Source organism: Anopheles stephensi, chromosome 2 (assembly GCF_013141755.1).
Source record: "Anopheles stephensi strain Indian chromosome 2, UCI_ANSTEP_V1.0, whole genome shotgun sequence".
NCBI lineage: Eukaryota > Metazoa > Arthropoda > Insecta > Diptera > Culicidae > Anopheles > Anopheles stephensi.
In genome coordinates, this window is record NC_050202.1 from 61,429,925 (window position 1) to 61,447,867 (window position 17,943).

The 17,943-nt window shown below is 43.9% G+C and overlaps 1 protein-coding gene and 1 long non-coding RNA gene across 16 annotated transcripts in view; one reads left to right on the forward strand and one right to left on the reverse strand.

The window, feature by feature from the left end:
- LOC118506569 (uncharacterized protein CG43867) overlaps positions 1-17,943 on the reverse strand; it is a 176,990-nt gene that overhangs the window by 22,573 nt on the left and 136,474 nt on the right. For 12 of the 15 annotated variants that reach the window (XM_036043906.1, XM_036043897.1, XM_036043908.1 and 9 more), the window contains one exon: positions 16,169-16,231. In XM_036043906.1, the coding sequence (XP_035899799.1) occupies positions 16,169-16,231 (63 nt within the window). Of the gene's footprint in view, positions 1-2,035; positions 2,492-4,390; positions 4,674-13,484; positions 13,653-14,859; positions 14,971-16,168; positions 16,232-17,943 lie in introns of those variants that run through there. The other 3 variants (XM_036043905.1, XM_036043903.1, XM_036043904.1) reach the window with 3 other exon arrangements.
- On the forward strand, positions 13,291-14,930 carry LOC118506582. Its single transcript, XR_004905518.1, has 3 exons — positions 13,291-13,471; positions 14,005-14,210; positions 14,646-14,930. It is a non-coding gene; the product is annotated as an uncharacterized LOC118506582 (long non-coding RNA).

The following is a 17,943-nucleotide window of genomic DNA, read 5'->3' on the forward strand; positions in this document are numbered from 1 at the left end:
CCCACCTTCACAACAGGTCAGCCCGCCGTCTCTGTGAGTGGGGGAAAGCCATTTTCCTCTTTATACTTCCAGATGGACCAATAGAAACTTCTTACAGGACCAATCAGTGATGGACATTCGTGGCCTTTGTTTTCCCTTTTTACATGTTTAATTATGTTTAAGGGATTTATGCTCGGTTCAGCAACGTGTGTGGTAGAAGAGCAAGACGCTGGAATGGTTGGAATGTACGAAGAAAAATCTGTACATTTTTTGTTTATCCAGCTTGATTAGATTTGATTGGAAGTGGAAGCGCTTAAACACTTGGTACGTACATTTTGAGCGATTTGTGTTTAATATTGATTATGTTAAAGCACTGAATAAGTCACTTTACTGATGAAATTTGTGATGAAATGGAAATATCGTGATAGTATAATTGAGTACAGTAAGCCTAAATCTCAATTTTCTCATAAACTTAGTAGTAAAATGTCTCTCCATGTTTTAGGAGATGTGATAAACTTTTTTGAAAGGTTTTACTCAACAAAATACAATTTTAACAAGTGAGGCCCTGCCTAGCGAAAAACATAAATAAATTAAAAATGTTAACACAATCATACGCAAAACTCATTTACTAATTAAACTCTTCTTCTTCTTCTGTGGCACTACAACCTCGAGAGGTGTCGGCCTGCCATTTCTGGCTTTCTGTGACTTAATTTTACCCGTAGAAAAGTAGTCAGCCTTTCGTACGGGGAGGCGGTCTGGATGGGATTTGAACCCCGGCCCTGCCGTGTGAAGACCGGCGCCGCTGTCGCCTCGGCCACCGGACCGCCCCAATTATTACTAATTAAACAGAACAATAAATATTAGGATTGATGCACAAAATAAATGTTTTAAAATATTTTAGCATAATTTCCGTTATACTTTTTTAAGGCTTTTGCTGAATCACATACAATCCTTGACGGGAAAATGGAGAGAACTTGCGATACGAACAAAGGTGAACATTTCTTTTTTCATAATTTCTTCACTATAAAACAAAGAAGATCTTGTGGTAGCAAATATTCTGAATATTTTTTTAAATTCTTTTTCCATTTGATTTTATTCTTCTTCCTTTTCCTTCTTCCTTGGTTTAACGACCTTTTAGGTCATGCCTGCCATTTATGGCTTACTTGACTTAATGATAGCAGGTAGCTAGATAGTAAGTCCTCACTACGGGGGAACCGTCCGAATGGGATTTGAACCCCGGTCCTGCCGTATGACGACCGGCGATGTTGCGAATAAAAAAAATATATCATAATGAGGTCTACAAGATCAAGAATAATTATCATAATTCTTAATTAAATAAAGTAAAGAATCCATTTGAAATAGAATTACGCCTACATAAAATATAAATTCATATGTAGAAACAGGAATAAAATATTAATCCAACAACAGAAAACTATAAAAAGCACAAAACGACTATCGGTAGCAAACGAAAAGAGTTAAAAATAAAACATGTCCCAGGAGAGTGTAACAGCGATAAATAATTTACCCGAATAAAACGTGAACAAATCACGGCAAAAATTAATTTACAAACCCTCTCTACTCCTGCGTGTAGCATGTCAGGCAGACCATTTCCTGCAAACTGCCACAGCAAACCAATAAAGATTAGAAGCTTACGAGACAGAACGAAACAATCGCCGAATTGTCCACGCCTTTTCCCTAATCGATTTGCTACCCTATCGGTGCTGGGGGAGGGGGGGGGATGGTTGTGGGCCATTGACTTACGCCAGCTTGCCATGTTAAGACACCCGCGACGTTTCCTGCGACTTGAAGAAGGCAAAGGCTCATCGGGCCCGAATCGAAAGTGGGCAAAAAAAATTCATGGGTGCGCTCTGTTCGCCCTTTCTCCCTCTAGTAGTTCACTGCTGCTGATTGACGTGTGGCTATTACAGCGTCGTAGTCGTTGTTAGGCGCAGACATTCGTTGTTGGAAGTTGGGATATTGTTGGAAGCAAACACGGAAAAGGGAGGAACTGGAAGAATACTTTCTGCAGCAGCAGTGGCAGTAAATCAATACGTACACAAAAGCGCCATCGCACGGCCCAGTTACCGCTTCCAGGCGGCCCATTATGATGATGATGACGGTTCGTTCGATGAAAGGTTTTGTTGATGCGCCGGGGTCGGCTTGTTTTCTCTCTGTTTTCTTCTATAAACCGGGCGGTTTTGTGTCCGTCTTTGATCGGGTATCAATTTTCTAAGATACCAGAAGCAAATTTCCTCTGTTTTTTTTCTGACGGCAATCTGCCGGATGTGTCACCCGGGAAAGGATATCACTTTTTTCAGGGCTGGTTATCACTTAATTCTCACTCGTATTAAAACATCTTGCTGTTGTTCAACATCACACCAACAGGATCAAGGATAATAATCCATCGTCGGTTTTTGCGAAAACCTGTTTTTATGCTGACGTAAAATGATCACTGGCCGGAATTTCTAATCAACGAAAATGGAACAGAACGGATTCTTGTTACACACACACACTCACACTCACACTTTGATTGCAATTCGATGCAACGAACACTATCACACGTAAATGTGCAATTGTAAGCTGAACAAATATTTGCAGGAAAAACGGTGTTACATTTTCCGTGCCTCAACTAGGAACCAACCGAATCGCGACGGAACTGAAGGATGGAAAATCCGACAATCTCAACCCCAGCGCACGACTGCTTCGATTAAGACTTTCTTGATTTTACACCAACACATGGGTAATTGTAATCGGTACACACACATCCTTTCTGTTGTTGCTAGTGGAAACACTCACACACACAGACGCACGTGTTCAAATGCAATGAAATATCCTGGTGCGATTTGTGATAGGGGAGAAACAACTAATATTCGATATGGGAAAAAAGGGACTAAGCTGCTTGATTGAAATAGATGCTTGTTTGAGCTAAAATGTTTATTAGCTTTCAGAAAAAATCTTCTCCAAACAGTCTAATTATATTGGAACGATTTTTAAATTTCCGTAAAATATTTTTCTTAATAAAACCACGCACACGATCCAGGTACAACCGTGTTTGCGTAAGCGAGGACGTGCGTCGTGCGCGTCAGCTGGTTCGAACGAAATGGACGTCCCTGTTTGCCACAGGTTCAACATACTCTCGTCTCGAACCGGCGAGGGACGAATCCGGCAAAGGGAAACAAGGGTGTCTCGCTGTTCGGGACACACACGCATGTTGTCGTCGTCACCGCCGCCGGGAGACGTTATGGTTTGATGCATATTTTCAGCCACAGACGCACACACACACACACGGTTCCTCCGTTCTTTCCCCGCCTTTCCACACACGCGCATACACACTTTCACTCCTCCCAACCCTTAAACGGATGAGACGCACACGGAATTATGCTCGTACGTCCGGCTTGCGCTCGAGACAAGCGTTTTGCGGTGCTGCTTTGCGCAAGTGACAAAGAACCCTACGCAACCGCTGCACGGGGATGGATTTTATTACGCCTGGGGTTCTTTTTTATTTGGGGGTTCTTTGTGTGCGTGTGTGTGAGTGTTTTTTTTGTTGTAAGCGATTGCTTAGCTAAAAACCATCAGTCCCACAGACGGACGCTTTAAATTTACGATCGACGATGAACGATCGCTGACGAAGTGGAAAAAAATATGGCACATATTGATGAGCAGCAGTAAATAAGGCCCCCCCTTTAAAAAAAAGGTGGGACAGTTCGGAAGAAAAAACAAACCGAATTCAAGCAAACATTTTTGAATAAATTTGCTAATGGAAAGGAAGGTTTATATGATACAAACATAGCAAATAGTGATTGGTGGCGTGTTTCGGTAGCCTTTGCTACTAATTCTCTGAAAGGAGGTACACAAAATGTGTGTTAAATTGACGACAGCGAACGAGAGTATCACGTGCCAAAGGGTGGTTGTAGTTCTTCTAACAAGTTTCACTTTCTAGAACAAATCAGCATAAATGTATAGTTAAAATTTCGCTACGAGACCAGCATGATACCGATTCCAACAACCTGTGTGTGAGTGTGTGGAGTAAGAAAGAAACTATTGAAATATAATATTTTTCCTTCACTTCCGTTTTTCCTCTTTTTCTCCTCGACTATAAAAGCACGCACTTCCAGAACCGTTTCGTTACAGCACGAACTCACGTACGCAACAACGCACGGACGCACGCACGCACGATCGAAAGAAAATGATTCATCGAGGCCACAAATTCGACTTCTTCTCACTCACGCACATTTGCCGAGATCAATTAATTTCGGATTTGTTCGTTTCCGACTTTTTGGCTTTGGCTCGAACAAATCGTTCATTAGCAATCGTAGCACAAGCTTAGCTGAACTGCGGGTTGGTGAATCATGGGAAAACGTGTTGTATTAGACGAGGGAACTATATTTCTTTTTACACATTGCTCACTGACCACATGATCACGTGGAAAACGGCTTTCCACACAACACTCCACTCAAACAGAATGCTCTTTATGCTTCTAGCACTTGGCACCGCATTTTTGTTTTTTTCCAAACAAACACTAGGAATTGGCTTTTTTTTTTGTATTCAAAAACCAAACTTAAGCCACCCCAAATGATCTTTAACGGCAATTTGTTAGCACGTTTAAAAAAAACCATCAACACACACACACGCACGCACAGGAAGTTCGAGCGGATTCGAACGCCCGACCGGACACAACCGCACCGTTCGAATGGCAAGAGAGAAGTGATTCCCTTGGCCCTAGCATAAGAGAACTTATGCTTACCTGCAAAGTATGCTCACGCGTACTAAAGCATGCGGTCGGATGCGTACTCTGAGAACGTGCTTCGCGAGTGAACGAAGTGAGAGGAAGTGATAATGGAGAAGTGCGTGAGATAGAGCGAGAGAGATTGCTGAGATATGCTAAGGAAGCGTGCTAGTGAGAGAGCCGGCAAGTGAGAGTGAGAGAAAGATTGGTTTTACATATGTTCAATTACATTTCATTGCAAATGTTTCCGTTTTATGAGGAATTTTTGCGACAAAAAAATGTAATAAAATTCAATTAAAAAAATTCAAATTTGAATATTAAAAGTACGAATTATTGTGGGAATAAAATAAATAACTCTCATGGCATTTCTCCATTCCAAATCGCTGATGCAAATAACACATTTGCAGCATAAATCTATGCAAGCGAGCGTTTATACCCGTGCCATAGCACATATTTCATAATGTGACCGCACTTAAGCCTGCGGTTTCGGCGGTCAAATTCGGTGTCGATTGTCCAAAACTGAATCCCCCCCACCCCCACAAAAAAAAAATCCACTGAAGAAACAGTGATGTCCATTATGAACGAACGAGCATTAATAATGGCTGCTTCTTAACCCGACGGACGACGACGACAACGACGACGGCTAGAAGCAGCGTGTGTGTGTGTACTATGGCTGTTTTTCCCTCTTACAACTGTTTCGAACCAAATGCCGGTTAAGCCGCCGTGTCAAGTGAAGTGGCAGCAGCTAATCCAAATGGATTACGATTACGTGCCTTACGGTCCCCCTGGCGTATGTGTGTGTGTCCGCCCTGCGGTCGTGGGTGAATTTTTACTGTCGGATGCAGTATATCATCGAAGTGGTTCCAATTGAATGGCATATTGAGCGTGAAGAGCGGCGAGAGTAGCAATGTTATTGACAGGGAGGAGGATTTTTTGGGGAATGTTTCGACATTCTCGTATTTGACTATCATTGGAGACTTATGCTTAAAATGCTTTTTAAATCGTATTGGAACCACGAGGAATCCTTATTGTAAATAATTCAAATGATGAAATAGAACATTTAAAGTAGGAAAGATATTTAACAAGGAACAAATACTTCTCACCCAGAAGCCACATCACACCGGATTTGGGAACCACTTCATTCGCGATTCATCAAACGATCGTTCTTACCTGAAACGGGAAAAAAGAAGAGAAAACAACAAGCAGTTTAGTATCACAGTACGGAAATTTAATTAGATACTTTTTCGACATCTTTCCTTTGCCAATCAGTGTGAAAAGGGAAGAAGATGCCCGCGAAGCGCACATCCAAGCCATATTTTGTTTTTCCTCTGCACCAGGATCGGTTTGAAGGATATTAAATCCCTCCCCTTGGTTCGGTGCAATTTCGACTGCATGATTCGCCTTTTATGTCATCGTTGCAGTCATAGCCAATGCAGCGCTGTGCAAAGGCAGTCCCACAACTGCAACCGTGCCACGAAAGCAGCATCCACAGGGGAATAATATTGTGAAGGAACCCGGTTTGTCATAATCAAATCTCTCACGGCGTTGTAGTGGAACGAAGGGTTTGGGGGAGGGGTTAAAAATGGCCGGGAGCGGCGAAAAGCACGAACGCTGGAGCACCCATCCATCTCGCGTGACATCTACACGCTTGCATACGTTTGGTAAGGTTTAATACGGTTCGGAGCCGTGGCTCCTTTACGGTGCGCGCCTGAGTTGGCAGCAGCAGCAGCAGCAAGGACCTCAACTTGGCGAAAGGTTTTTTATTCGCTCGAAAGAAAAAAAAGCACACATGTACAAGATGCAGAACCGGTGAAAATAACGAGCCAAACGAGGCAAGTACTATAGATGAATGTACTTCCGAAAAAGGACACGTTCATGGCGTCGCTTCATAATAATTTGAAACAATAAATTAAGCTTTGCGGAATGGGGCTGCTGAAACTGCTTTCCGTTTTTGTTTCATTTTATGAATATGGTCCAGAAAGAAAAATAAGAAGTTATTTTATTATTTGGGAAAATTCGAAACGTGTTTTCCCAAGAATTCCCCAAGACTGGCTATTATTACTGGCCATTCAAGAGATCTTGTGTTGGCGGTAAATGAATTTTGGGCGGAATTATACACAATTGCTGCAACGAATCGTAGAAAGGATCAGCGTTCGGTTTCAGCTTGATTAGCATTTTGGGAAAATTTAAATTTTCATATTTACATACCAAATTGGCGATTCGGGGTTTCCTTTTTGAATGTGACCTTCTCAAACCAAGGTCTTAATATAATTTTCCCAAAACTATTTAGGTCTACTGAAAGAAGGTTTTGTTTCTACATTATCTTAGAATCGAAGTAGACACGGCAGGACCAGGGTTCAAATCTCATCCAGACTGTTTACCAGTACGAAGGACTGTCGATCCAGCCACGGGGAAAAAGTCACAAGACGAAAGAGAAAAAAGGAAACCCATTATCACATTTCCCCCATTTACCATTTCCAGCTTGTGAGTGAAGAAAAGCAGAAGACATTCCCCGGGGATTCCATTACCCGGTTACATGCACTAGCATAATATCTATCCACACGCTTACCGGCTACTAATGTGCTGCTAAATGAGTGGAGGAAAATTTAACATTTTATGACACACACACACACTCTCCCATAACACCCCCCCTCCCCGAAACGGGGAAAACCCCCGTCCAATTTTGCTGCATTAGGCGGGCTTTGTGTTGCGAGCTGGGCCGAGCAACAAAACATTTCCTGCTGCGTACCTAGAGCCATGGCCGGAACGGGTCTGTGTTGCAGCATATGAGGATAATTTATGTGTCACTAATTACGACGACCCCCCCTCCCTCCAATCCCCCGGAACAAGCCCAAAAGTCCCAGAGCTGCATAATTGAGCGCGAATGGCGGGCGGGTTTTGTCTTGTTCGCACCATATTGTTGCAAAAGCGATGATAGTGGTTACTAAAAATGTGGCCATAATGCATGTAACACACACACACACACAGAAAGAGGGAATTTTCCTAATCCAATACGCTCCTCATAATGCTACGCTAGAGTGCAAGAGACAAATGAAATGAAATCCACTTCAATCACCACCGTCAGGAAAGATAAACCCCCGGTCGGTTCCTTCCGCTCTAAGGATCACAGCTAATGCGATGCGATCTCCATCATAACTTCGAGGCGCCAAATCTAGACGTGAAAGAACACCGGGGAGGGGGGGTTAAGATGTCGGTTGAAAGGGAGAACAAAAAATAGGGACACTCAGAACGGCTCGCCATAAAATAAGCGACTCTCGGTGGAGTTAGTGGAACATCAACTCGGAAGATTTTATCGGTCAATCCCTCTTCTGACGCTCGGAAGAGGCCGATGTCCTTAGGGAGCTGTGGAACTGCTGGCAGTGATTTTGCCAGTTAAATGACGCTCAAGCGGACGGGGATTATAGAGTAAAGGAGCTTAAGGGGTTAGTGCACGAGAGCAGACGTCAAACAAGAAGCGATTAGTCGTCGATAGTGAGTTTATATTATGAAAGATAATTTTGCCTACAATATTATGTTAGTAAAGTCCTCTTCAACAAACGTTCCGACCGAACCGAGGTAAAGCTTGCATCCGTCAAACCTGTCCTATTCAACGTAAATCCTGTGGGAACACGCTCTCCAAGGTTCTCTCCGCGTACTTCCGCGTAGCGACAGCAGATATTACTTGATGTATTTTCAAGTTTTCCATTTTGTTGTTGTACAATTTTTTCGTGTTTTATGTCTTCTTCGTCCAACTACCTTCCCTGGCGGCTCCCCTTCGAACGGGGAAATTGTTCGGTACGATGCGGAAAAAAGCGGATCCCAAAACGGTTACTGTGTTTGCCATCATTTTAATGGGATAGGATCAAAACGATGGACGCTTTCTGGAGGACCCTGCTGTGCAAGACTTGCCAAGACTGCACCCGGAACAAAGCGGCCATGGCTCATGACACACACACACCGACAGCATCCCGGGAGGTGAAAGATAACTTAAAGGTGGATTACACTGCATTTCGCTCTCCGTCTGCAATGAGGAGAACACACAGATACAAAACGATGAAGATGCATTGCACCATTGGAGCATTGTGCGGAGCTGGCGGATTTTATCGCGTATAAATAGGATACAAGAAATGTTTCCGTCGTCCGCCTTGAGCTGATGGACAAACTTTTTTCCTTCACATTTTCTTCCACTGTGCTGTGCGCAATGTGCTCCACACAATTTTCGAGCTGAGGGGGCAATATGAAGGGGCAACAAGAAATAAAACATTTTACTGACAACTTTACCAAGGTGAAGTGCAAAACTTAGCTCGCCAGAACGGGGGCGCTATTTTTAGACGGATGCCAGATAAGATCCCGCCGGCCACTGGCTGCTCGACGGTGTACGGTAATAGTCGCAAACGGTAAAGAACGATTCAATTAAAGTAAATCGTGCGGAAATGGAAAGGGCCAGATTTTATATCTTCGAGCTGCCCGCCCGAATTGACGTTGCTGACCATGGCGGCAATGGCACTCCACCGGTGGCTGATAGCACTGGCAAATTTGTGACATTCTGTGACAGCAGTGTGCTGATTGGAATTGGTTTTTTCGGAGAAGGGCCGATTTTTTGCCGGAATAAGTATTAATTTTGTGAAGAACGTCGAAGAGCGATCAACGGAGGTGTTAACGAAATAAAACGAAGGAAAAAAATAATTACGAAGCGATAAATAGACGCTATAATGGTGTCATATAAGAAGAAAAGGTAAATTGGTGTAAAATAAACAGTAATAACATTATTTAAGAGTAGAACTAGCTAGACTGCTTCTTCGGCGCTACAACCTCGAGAGGTATTGGCCTGCCATTTCTGGTTTTCAAGTGACTGTGACTTGATTTTACCCAAGCTAAATGGTAGCTAAATAGTCAGTCCTGCGTCCCGGAGAGGTGGTCTAAATGAGATTTGATCCCCGGTCGGTGAGAAAATCGGCGCCGCTATCATCTTGGCCACCGGACCGCTCCCAGCTAGATCAGCAAGAGAGAAAACTGTATAAAAGCGCCTAAAGGTATGCAATTAGCATTCATACAACTTTTTCAATAGTAATTTAGTAGTCTATTTGATTTAAGCAGGAATAAACCACAACTAATTAAGACAGCACTCACAATTTGTGTAGCAAAAGTTCTGCTTCGTATTTAATCAGCTCACAGGCAATAATTACTTCATATAAAACTTCGTTTTCTGCTGTGTCCTCGTTCTATTTCCTACCTTGGTGCTTGTCGTCTGGCTGGTGGGTTTATTGGTCACATTTTATTCGTCTCGTTTACACGCTCGCAGTCGTAAATGGAGTCTATCAAACCGTTTCGTGCACCTGACCTGAAGGTACATATCATGTTTCGGTGTGCAGTTCTCTTGAGAAGATTAAAATTTTCCAAACTGCCCCCATTTACCGTTGCGCCATCAGCATGAGTGGCCCTCTTGCAAAATCTTGCTCAATCAAAGCCTGAATCAGATTCGAGTTTTAAGCGGGGAAAACCCGTCACGAAAAACAAACAGAAGCAGCCGGTCGGTCGGTGTTGTTGTTTCGAGAAAAATATGTCATTGTGTATTTTATTTCGTTTCGTGCGGTCCCCGACCGAGCTTGAATTGTTGATTTTTCACTGATACTTAATCGCTTTTGCTTTCGTGGTAGTTAATCATCGGCACACAAAACCCACCACGGGCAATAAAAACAACAGCTCACGGGGTGTAGCGCTTTACGAAAACGAGGCACCACCGCACAAAAACAAATTGGGTGTGAGATGTGACGAATTTCCAGACCGAACCAACAGCTCCGGAAGACCGGTCCGGACGGCATGGTCTCAAACCTCTTCACTTCAAATCACGCCACCGATGATTTAAAAAAAACCGCACACACACACACCACTCGATGCGGAGGACGGTTCGGTACACTCCACGCCGAAGGTCTCCTCTCGGAAGGTATCAGAACGGGGCGCGTCGCGTTTTGGGAATTGCGTCTGGCAGAGAGATTTATAAATAAAATCATTGAGAAAAACGGAGGGAAAGCAGATGGGGCACGGGTTGGCGGTCTCGGTGTGCATTTTCCTAGCGTGTGAGGAAAATCGGGTGCTCTTGAAGGTAAGCCAGGCGTCTTACGGCCAAACCGCGATGCTTGATGTTGCGGGTGAATTTTCATTAGCAGAGACACATACACACGTACACACAATAATTTGATCCAGTTCGTCTTGCTGGGGAAATTCGTTGGGGTTCGTTAGCAATGGACAGACATTTTCACTGCATGTGTTTTTGTTTGGTCATGCTTTGCCACCGACCACCCCCCCCCCCCGCCTGAACCCCAAGGACTGTCGAAGGCGCGAAAATGGGTATGGGTTTTTCCGACGATTCATCTCGAAAATGACGTTGCAATAGAGATGTGAAACGTTTTTCGCAATCGTGTGCGCGAGTGTGTGTGCGCCCTTTTTGGACTGGTTGCACCACTCGGACGCGGACGATTAAACGATCGGAAAGATGGGTGAGGAAATTAAAATTATTACCAGCCCCTCGTGTCAGAAGCCGGAGTGGTGAATGACGTGGATGAAAATTTTCACTGACAGGACACGCTTTAAGCCGTTTGAAAATTGAGATGAAAATATTTTTCCCCATAAAATTTGGTGTACAACCCCCTCCCCCGAGGAATGGATGATTGGGGATTTAATTATCGATCGAAGCTGAAATTGATTTTTCCGCCCCGTGTATGAGGGGTAGCGGGAAAACAGGTTTTAATTAAAAAGGGAAAAGCTACTGTGTTGAATATCATTGTAAACAAGAAGGGGAGAGCGAACGTGTCAACAGCGATTGGACCTCAAGTAGGCTTTGATCCTTGATCGTTGATAGGGGAAATGAGATGAGAATCTGTCCGAATCCATCCGATAGCAGTTGATGCTAGAAATTTTGCGAATTAAAGTTAACCTGACAGTATTGGCCACTAGTAACCCTAAAGCTGTGGCCCAAGAAAAAACATGATGGAGCACAAAATGATGATGATGCATACATAATTCGGTTTCGTTCCTGCTTGGCTCAAGGATCCGGGATACGGGAACAACTTTGAAGACACCCGCCCCCCACCCCCGAACATGGAGTTATTCTCTATATATGGCATCCAGCATGCCGGTCGTTTTTGCGTCGCCAAAGTGGCCAGTCTGGCTGTCGGCCAACATTTTGCGTCGCCACCGTCGACGACCGTGGGAGGCCTGCCGACACGTCTGCCAACCGGCTTCAAGTGAGCACTGCTGCTGTCTAGGTTTTGGGCGAGATTTTCAAGTGTCTCGCCAGTTTCGCTACACCAAGTTCTGTGGCGTTTGTTTTCTACGGTGCGTATCGTGCGCGGGGCGAGTGTCTGGCCATCCGCTAGAGGGTGTGATGGGTAGCCAAATTTTGAACATGGGCCCCACTGGCGTACTGATAAACTTGTTATGTTGCTCAACCAAAGTGTTGCTGTTATGCCGGGTGATGCTGGACGAAGAATGATGAATAGAGCCGGTGTTTGTCGAAAACAAATCGAATAGACCTTTCTGTGGATTAGGGTTGGGACCAACTATTGACATGTTTTTCCGTTTACCATTTAGTGGATTGAAGATTGAACTCATGTGCCGCGCAAAGTGCCCAGCTTTATTGATCTAACAAAAGCAATAGGCAAACTTAAGCGATATTTAATATGTAAAATGTGTAACAACTGCAGAAAAGGGGGAAAACTTTCCAAACAATGTTCAGCCAACTCCACACACATCATCCCACCAAGAAGGAACGTTCCATTAGAGTTTGTCTGTGACATCTGAACTTTCGGTCGATTTGTTTCCAAAAGACGGGCACACAACACACACACACATACACACTTTGAACGTTAAAACGAAAATAAGCACCTATAACGGTTTAACTTAAGCAAACTAGTGTGAAAGGAAGCCAAAGCAGGCGGACGACCAAAAGTTGCCAGTACGTTCACCAACGCCGAGGTTCTATCATTTCCTTTCTGCACCAAAACAAAATTGAATTTCGACGAAAGTGAGCTCTCAACTCTTCAGGAGCGGATACGGGGTACGGGGCAAGTTCGATAAACGCGCACCAGCAGCAGTTTGGTGAGCATGCTGGAAATGTGTAGACATTCCATTCGATTTACCCAGTGGCAATAAACTTTGTCAAAGGGATTGGAGAAAAATGCACTTGAGAAGGACAAAACTTTTACCGGGCGACGAGAAATACCGACGAAAGAGGGGGGGATACATTCCGTGTTGAAAGTTCCTTCACAGCAATACCTTCTCGGAACAGACACATTGCTATGGACTATAGCTTAGAAGAAAGTAGACGGAAGCTGAGTCAGGTGAAAACTGAGGCTTTCATTTCTTTTCTTTCAGCTGCAGGGTGTCTATAGTTTGGTTCGGAACTAGTTCTTGTTGCTAAGTAATCGATAGGTGAGCCTCTTTCAGTTCGTGCGCATTATGTAAGGGTTCGAGAAATCGATCTCTGTCTGTTTACATTCAAAGATCCCACCCAGGGCGCACACACGCTTCTGCTGCCTGTCATAAACCGACATCGGATAATTAGTATGTAGGTCAAGGCTGCAAGAGAGCGTGTTAATCTGCGTGGCTCCACCACGCGATACCGGGGATTGGGACGTAACACCATCAACAGAACCCCAAAAAATGTCTAGCCTTATGGCTGAAAGCCGTCTCCAGTGACCTCTGGGCATTCACACACACAATGATCATACATCATAATATCGTTTGATAATAGCGGCAGCGGTTCCCGTAAGTCGTTTACCTTATCTCATAGATCCTGCGACATTTTGTGATGTTGGTGTTGGTGCTCGTGTGCTGAGCAGTTGTTGACTGCTGCTGCTGTTGCAGCTGTGAGGGAGATCGTGGGAGATTTTGGAGCGCGTTGATGGTGGTACACTACGTATCAACACAACACTTGCACTGGTGGACACTAGGCGCACAAAATTGTGGTAAAAATGGATTTAATTGACTTGAAAATTCTTCCTACTGAATGTCGAACATCACACAAAGAGGGACCTTTTATACAAATCGTTTAATAGATTAAAAGCTTTTTGAATGTATTTTTTTTTAGTTTTGTTCACCTAAAGTTTGGTATGAATTTTTACTTTTAATTTATTTTCTAACACTGTGAAAATTTTATTTTTAACACTACGAAAACGATATAATCTTTGAAGATTCACAGAACAGACAGTACCAAGAAACATTGCTATCTCACTCTCTCTCTCTCGTATTCTCCGCTAACTCTGTTACTCTAAGCTCATTTCCATTGCTCTCGTCCCCAGGGAAGGAAACGGCCAGGCGGAGATGAAAACATAGACGAAACATCGCTCGCTTCCCAAAAGGAAAGAACCGGACGACACTTTCATAACCCATCCTGCCCTAGGAAAGGGCAGACCACGGCAGGATCGGCATGCGTGCCGTATGTTTCCGAGCATCAAACCTGAAGCACAAGCCTCCCGTTTGGCGTGATGCTGGTTATCGATTTAAGGTAAAGGAGTTTTTATTACTTCCTCAAGGTTTTTCGCACAAGTAGAAGTGGCACCCGTGTACCCGACTGTGTACTCCTGTGTTTGCGCAATCGATCATACACACACACGTAAGCAGACGCACACTGACACTTACAGACACATTCGTGTGTACACACAGACGTGGAAGGATTCCGACACGCGTCGGATGAGAGATAAGAAAACACTTGCCAGGATATTGTAACAAATGGAACTTTTAAGAAGGGTTTTAATGTAAAAATGCACCAGAAGTCACTTATAATCCAGTATCTAGAAGAATATTGAGCCGCATTACACCAAACAAAATCGCGATTGTTTTTGGTTGGTCCTGGTACACTTGGCCAGCCTAAAATGATTCTTATATCACTGGTTTCCCATTACACTGTACCACGAAATAATATCTTGACTCCATCACACAGGGACACAACCAACACGGAGTTCGTGGAAGCGTTGCTTCGTACGGCCTAACGCGACGCCACCGAGAACTGGGAGCCCTAAATCTCGTCCTAGCGTGTCGTCCTGTTTTCGTTCGATCCAGGAAAAACTAAACTCGCACACAAACAGTCCGTTATCGCTAAAAATGGGTAGAGAAGCCAAAAATGCTTTAACACTTTCTGTCGGCCAAATGCGTACCCGTTTTGTGTAAAAATAAAAAACACACATACACTTTTCGCCCGTCAAAAAACGCGAGACGACGAAACCAACCAAACGTTGTTTCCTTCCTTCGATTGTCGTTGCGCGTTTGTAGTGGCGGCGTGTACGCGCGCGAGTGTGTGTGTGTGTATGTACGGGGGAAAACGCGGTGTGTAAGAGTGTGTGACTTTGCACTCACACATACAGCTCGTGCGGAAAATGAAGGCGAGTGTCAACATGCGGTCGGTAGGGGGTTAGGTTGGGTGGCTCAAGGAAAAAAGGACTCTCGTTTGCTAATGCATGCTTCACGGTGGTGACCGCGTCCATAAGATGCACGTGTATGACGAGGGAAATCGATTTAAATTATTGTTTAGGAGACGTTCTTGCCTAAAGAACATTTGAGTCCTATGCTACGTCTCATTCAACCCTCTCAATTGAAGGTGATTCAACCTGGAGTTTCCTTTCTCCCTGTTAAGTGGAAGATTTTCCTCCTTTTAGACAGTTCTTTGAATTTGTGTTTGTGTGTGTGTGTGATGGTGAGAAAATAGGCCTTTTGCGGCAGTGTGTTCGTCTTGCGTAGCCGAGCTGGTAGTTGTGATGTCTGCCCGTTGCTTTCCACACATTTGCGCATGCGGAAAATGCATCGCCAATCCTGGCGATAGGACTGGAGAGGTGGCTGTGGGTGAACGGGGCAACAGTACATTGAACTGTAGTTGACAACGATGAGACGTCAAATTTGACAGCGAAACGGTAAAAAGCTTGCAGCTTAGCTTTTCGCTAAGGGTTGGTTTATCCTGCTGGAAGGAAGAAGCTTTTCTGAGAGAGCTGTGAAGCTTTGCATTGGGAAATTAGCCGAGACAAAAACCACTTGGTAAAGGATAATAAGGAAAATCGGTGTAAAACTTTGCTGTTTGGTTAGGACTAGAGGACAGGATTAGGAAGTATTGTAAGGACATTATAAAATAAATTATTACTTTATTTGACTAAACAATTGCCATTTACCCTTCTTTAGGGCATAATTTATGAAAATACTGCTCTTTGTATAATGAGAAACGCCGAATTTGACAAATTTCCAACCCCTCCGTTGGAACTGTTTCCCTATCGATTTTCGATTTCTTTTATGTATGTTTATTTTGTGCTGTGTTTGCTTTTAATCACATCAAATAAATCAATGCATGGCGATTGGGTAGGGTGAATGGAGAAGGATGTCTAGGAAAAAGAAGTCGGGCGGATTTATCTAACGGGCTGTTTTCTACGACATTTCCACACCCTATCGATATTTTTTAGTAAATAAATATTGCAAACCTACCTTGTCTTCAGCCTCATCGGCTCGTTCTTCGGCTTCGATAACGCGCTGCTCCAGTTCGGAGAGCTGGGAAAAAGAATAGAAAATAGAAGAATTAGTAACAAGTTATTGTGTTTTAATAGGAAAAAAGAACAAATTTTCTATAACAGGATCGGTAAAAATAAAATATACGATTTTTGGACGAATTTTGATTCGATGAAATGTGCCACTGCTAAGCGGCGATGTTTATATCGGTAGAGTTACGAACTTTGACGGATAGATGGCGCTGCTGTATGGTACGTTCTGCGGCATTTTTTGAGCAACGTCTCGATAGACGGTGCACGAGAAGACTTTTTTATCAGTGTTTTCGTTATGAAGTTGAATAAAAATACTTGTTTTTATAATGACTAATAAAGTTGCATGACCTAATCACTGTCAATGACATTTTTATACTTTGTTTTATCCTCGACTCTCATTAGCCCCGCTATAGCATCAAATCTCCATATCTTCATACCACTGTGTAGCCTCATTTTTCCCACATCCATCTGTAATTAAGTGATGGAAAAGTTTGGGCAGCAAGATTCCACCGAGAGATTTGTCAATTTACGAACTTCGAAAGCATCGACTTTAGCCCGACCGTTCGCTTCACAATGAGCCGATCTTGCTGGCCGTTTTCGTTGTTGGTCGACGCCTGACCGACAACAGCCCTGCTGTTACCTTCTGGCCGGAGCGGACTACTTTCGCTCGTCGACCACCAGGCAGCCAGTTGTTGATGACGGCAATTAGTGCTAATTAAAATTTCGTTTCGTGAACAACTTTCCCGCCCGGCAGCGACAGCTAGGATATTTTCGGCTACAACCAACCAATTGCGACTTTCAACAATCGCATCACACGGCTGGCAGAATGCACCGGAACCCACACAGAACCCGACGCTGGGCGTGTGTTCATTCCGAAACGAAGAAGGACGCGTTAACGAACGTTTCGGATTCAAATGAGACGCAAAAGCCACATCGGCGCCAGTGAGAAAATACAAACTAATGATCATGGTGTACCCCTCAGACACTTGCCCGGGAATCCACCGTTACGGACCGGATTGGTCTGGATTGGGTGGTTGGCTGCTTGGGACTTTTGGGCGCGCTGGGACACGAGTGTAGAAACAATCGGCATCCGAAAAACGGTCGAGCGCTGAACAAAAAAGAAAAACATAACCTTAGCAGGAAATAAGGAACGATCGTCATTAGAGTGAGCCGGACGGGGATGGTGTTCGGAGTTGCAGCCAGCCAAACGTGTCCGGAAATGTCGGGAATGATTTAATAAAAAGGGGCCTTGTGGGAAATGTGGTTTGCCGAAAAAAAAAGCGAGTCGAGAATTGTGCAAATGTGAAAGCTTTGCTGGATGAACGGATTGTGTGGCGTTGAGCATTATTAAAAAACAGAGGCTTCAGTAGGGCAAGGCGATTAGGGTTGGGATTTCCGTTTTTAAGTGTATTCCAAGGGATTAAGCAAAATGGCAGAGAGACTAATTTTGAAGCTTTTAGAAAATTTTCATATGGTAGATATAGCTGGGAAATGGCTTTGGAGGTATTCCAACGAAAGATTTAAAAATCCATTTCTAGCTTCTTTGACTTTAGTTATCCGGCTAAGGTGTTATGCTGGTTCCTTCGCTTGTAAAACTGGCTACGTTGCTTCCATTCCAAATACACAAATATTGGCCTTCACTGCCCTCATCGTTCATCAATTTTCCGGTACTTTGAATTTGCGGTCAACAGGTCGCTATTCGGCTGAGTATGTACACAACTC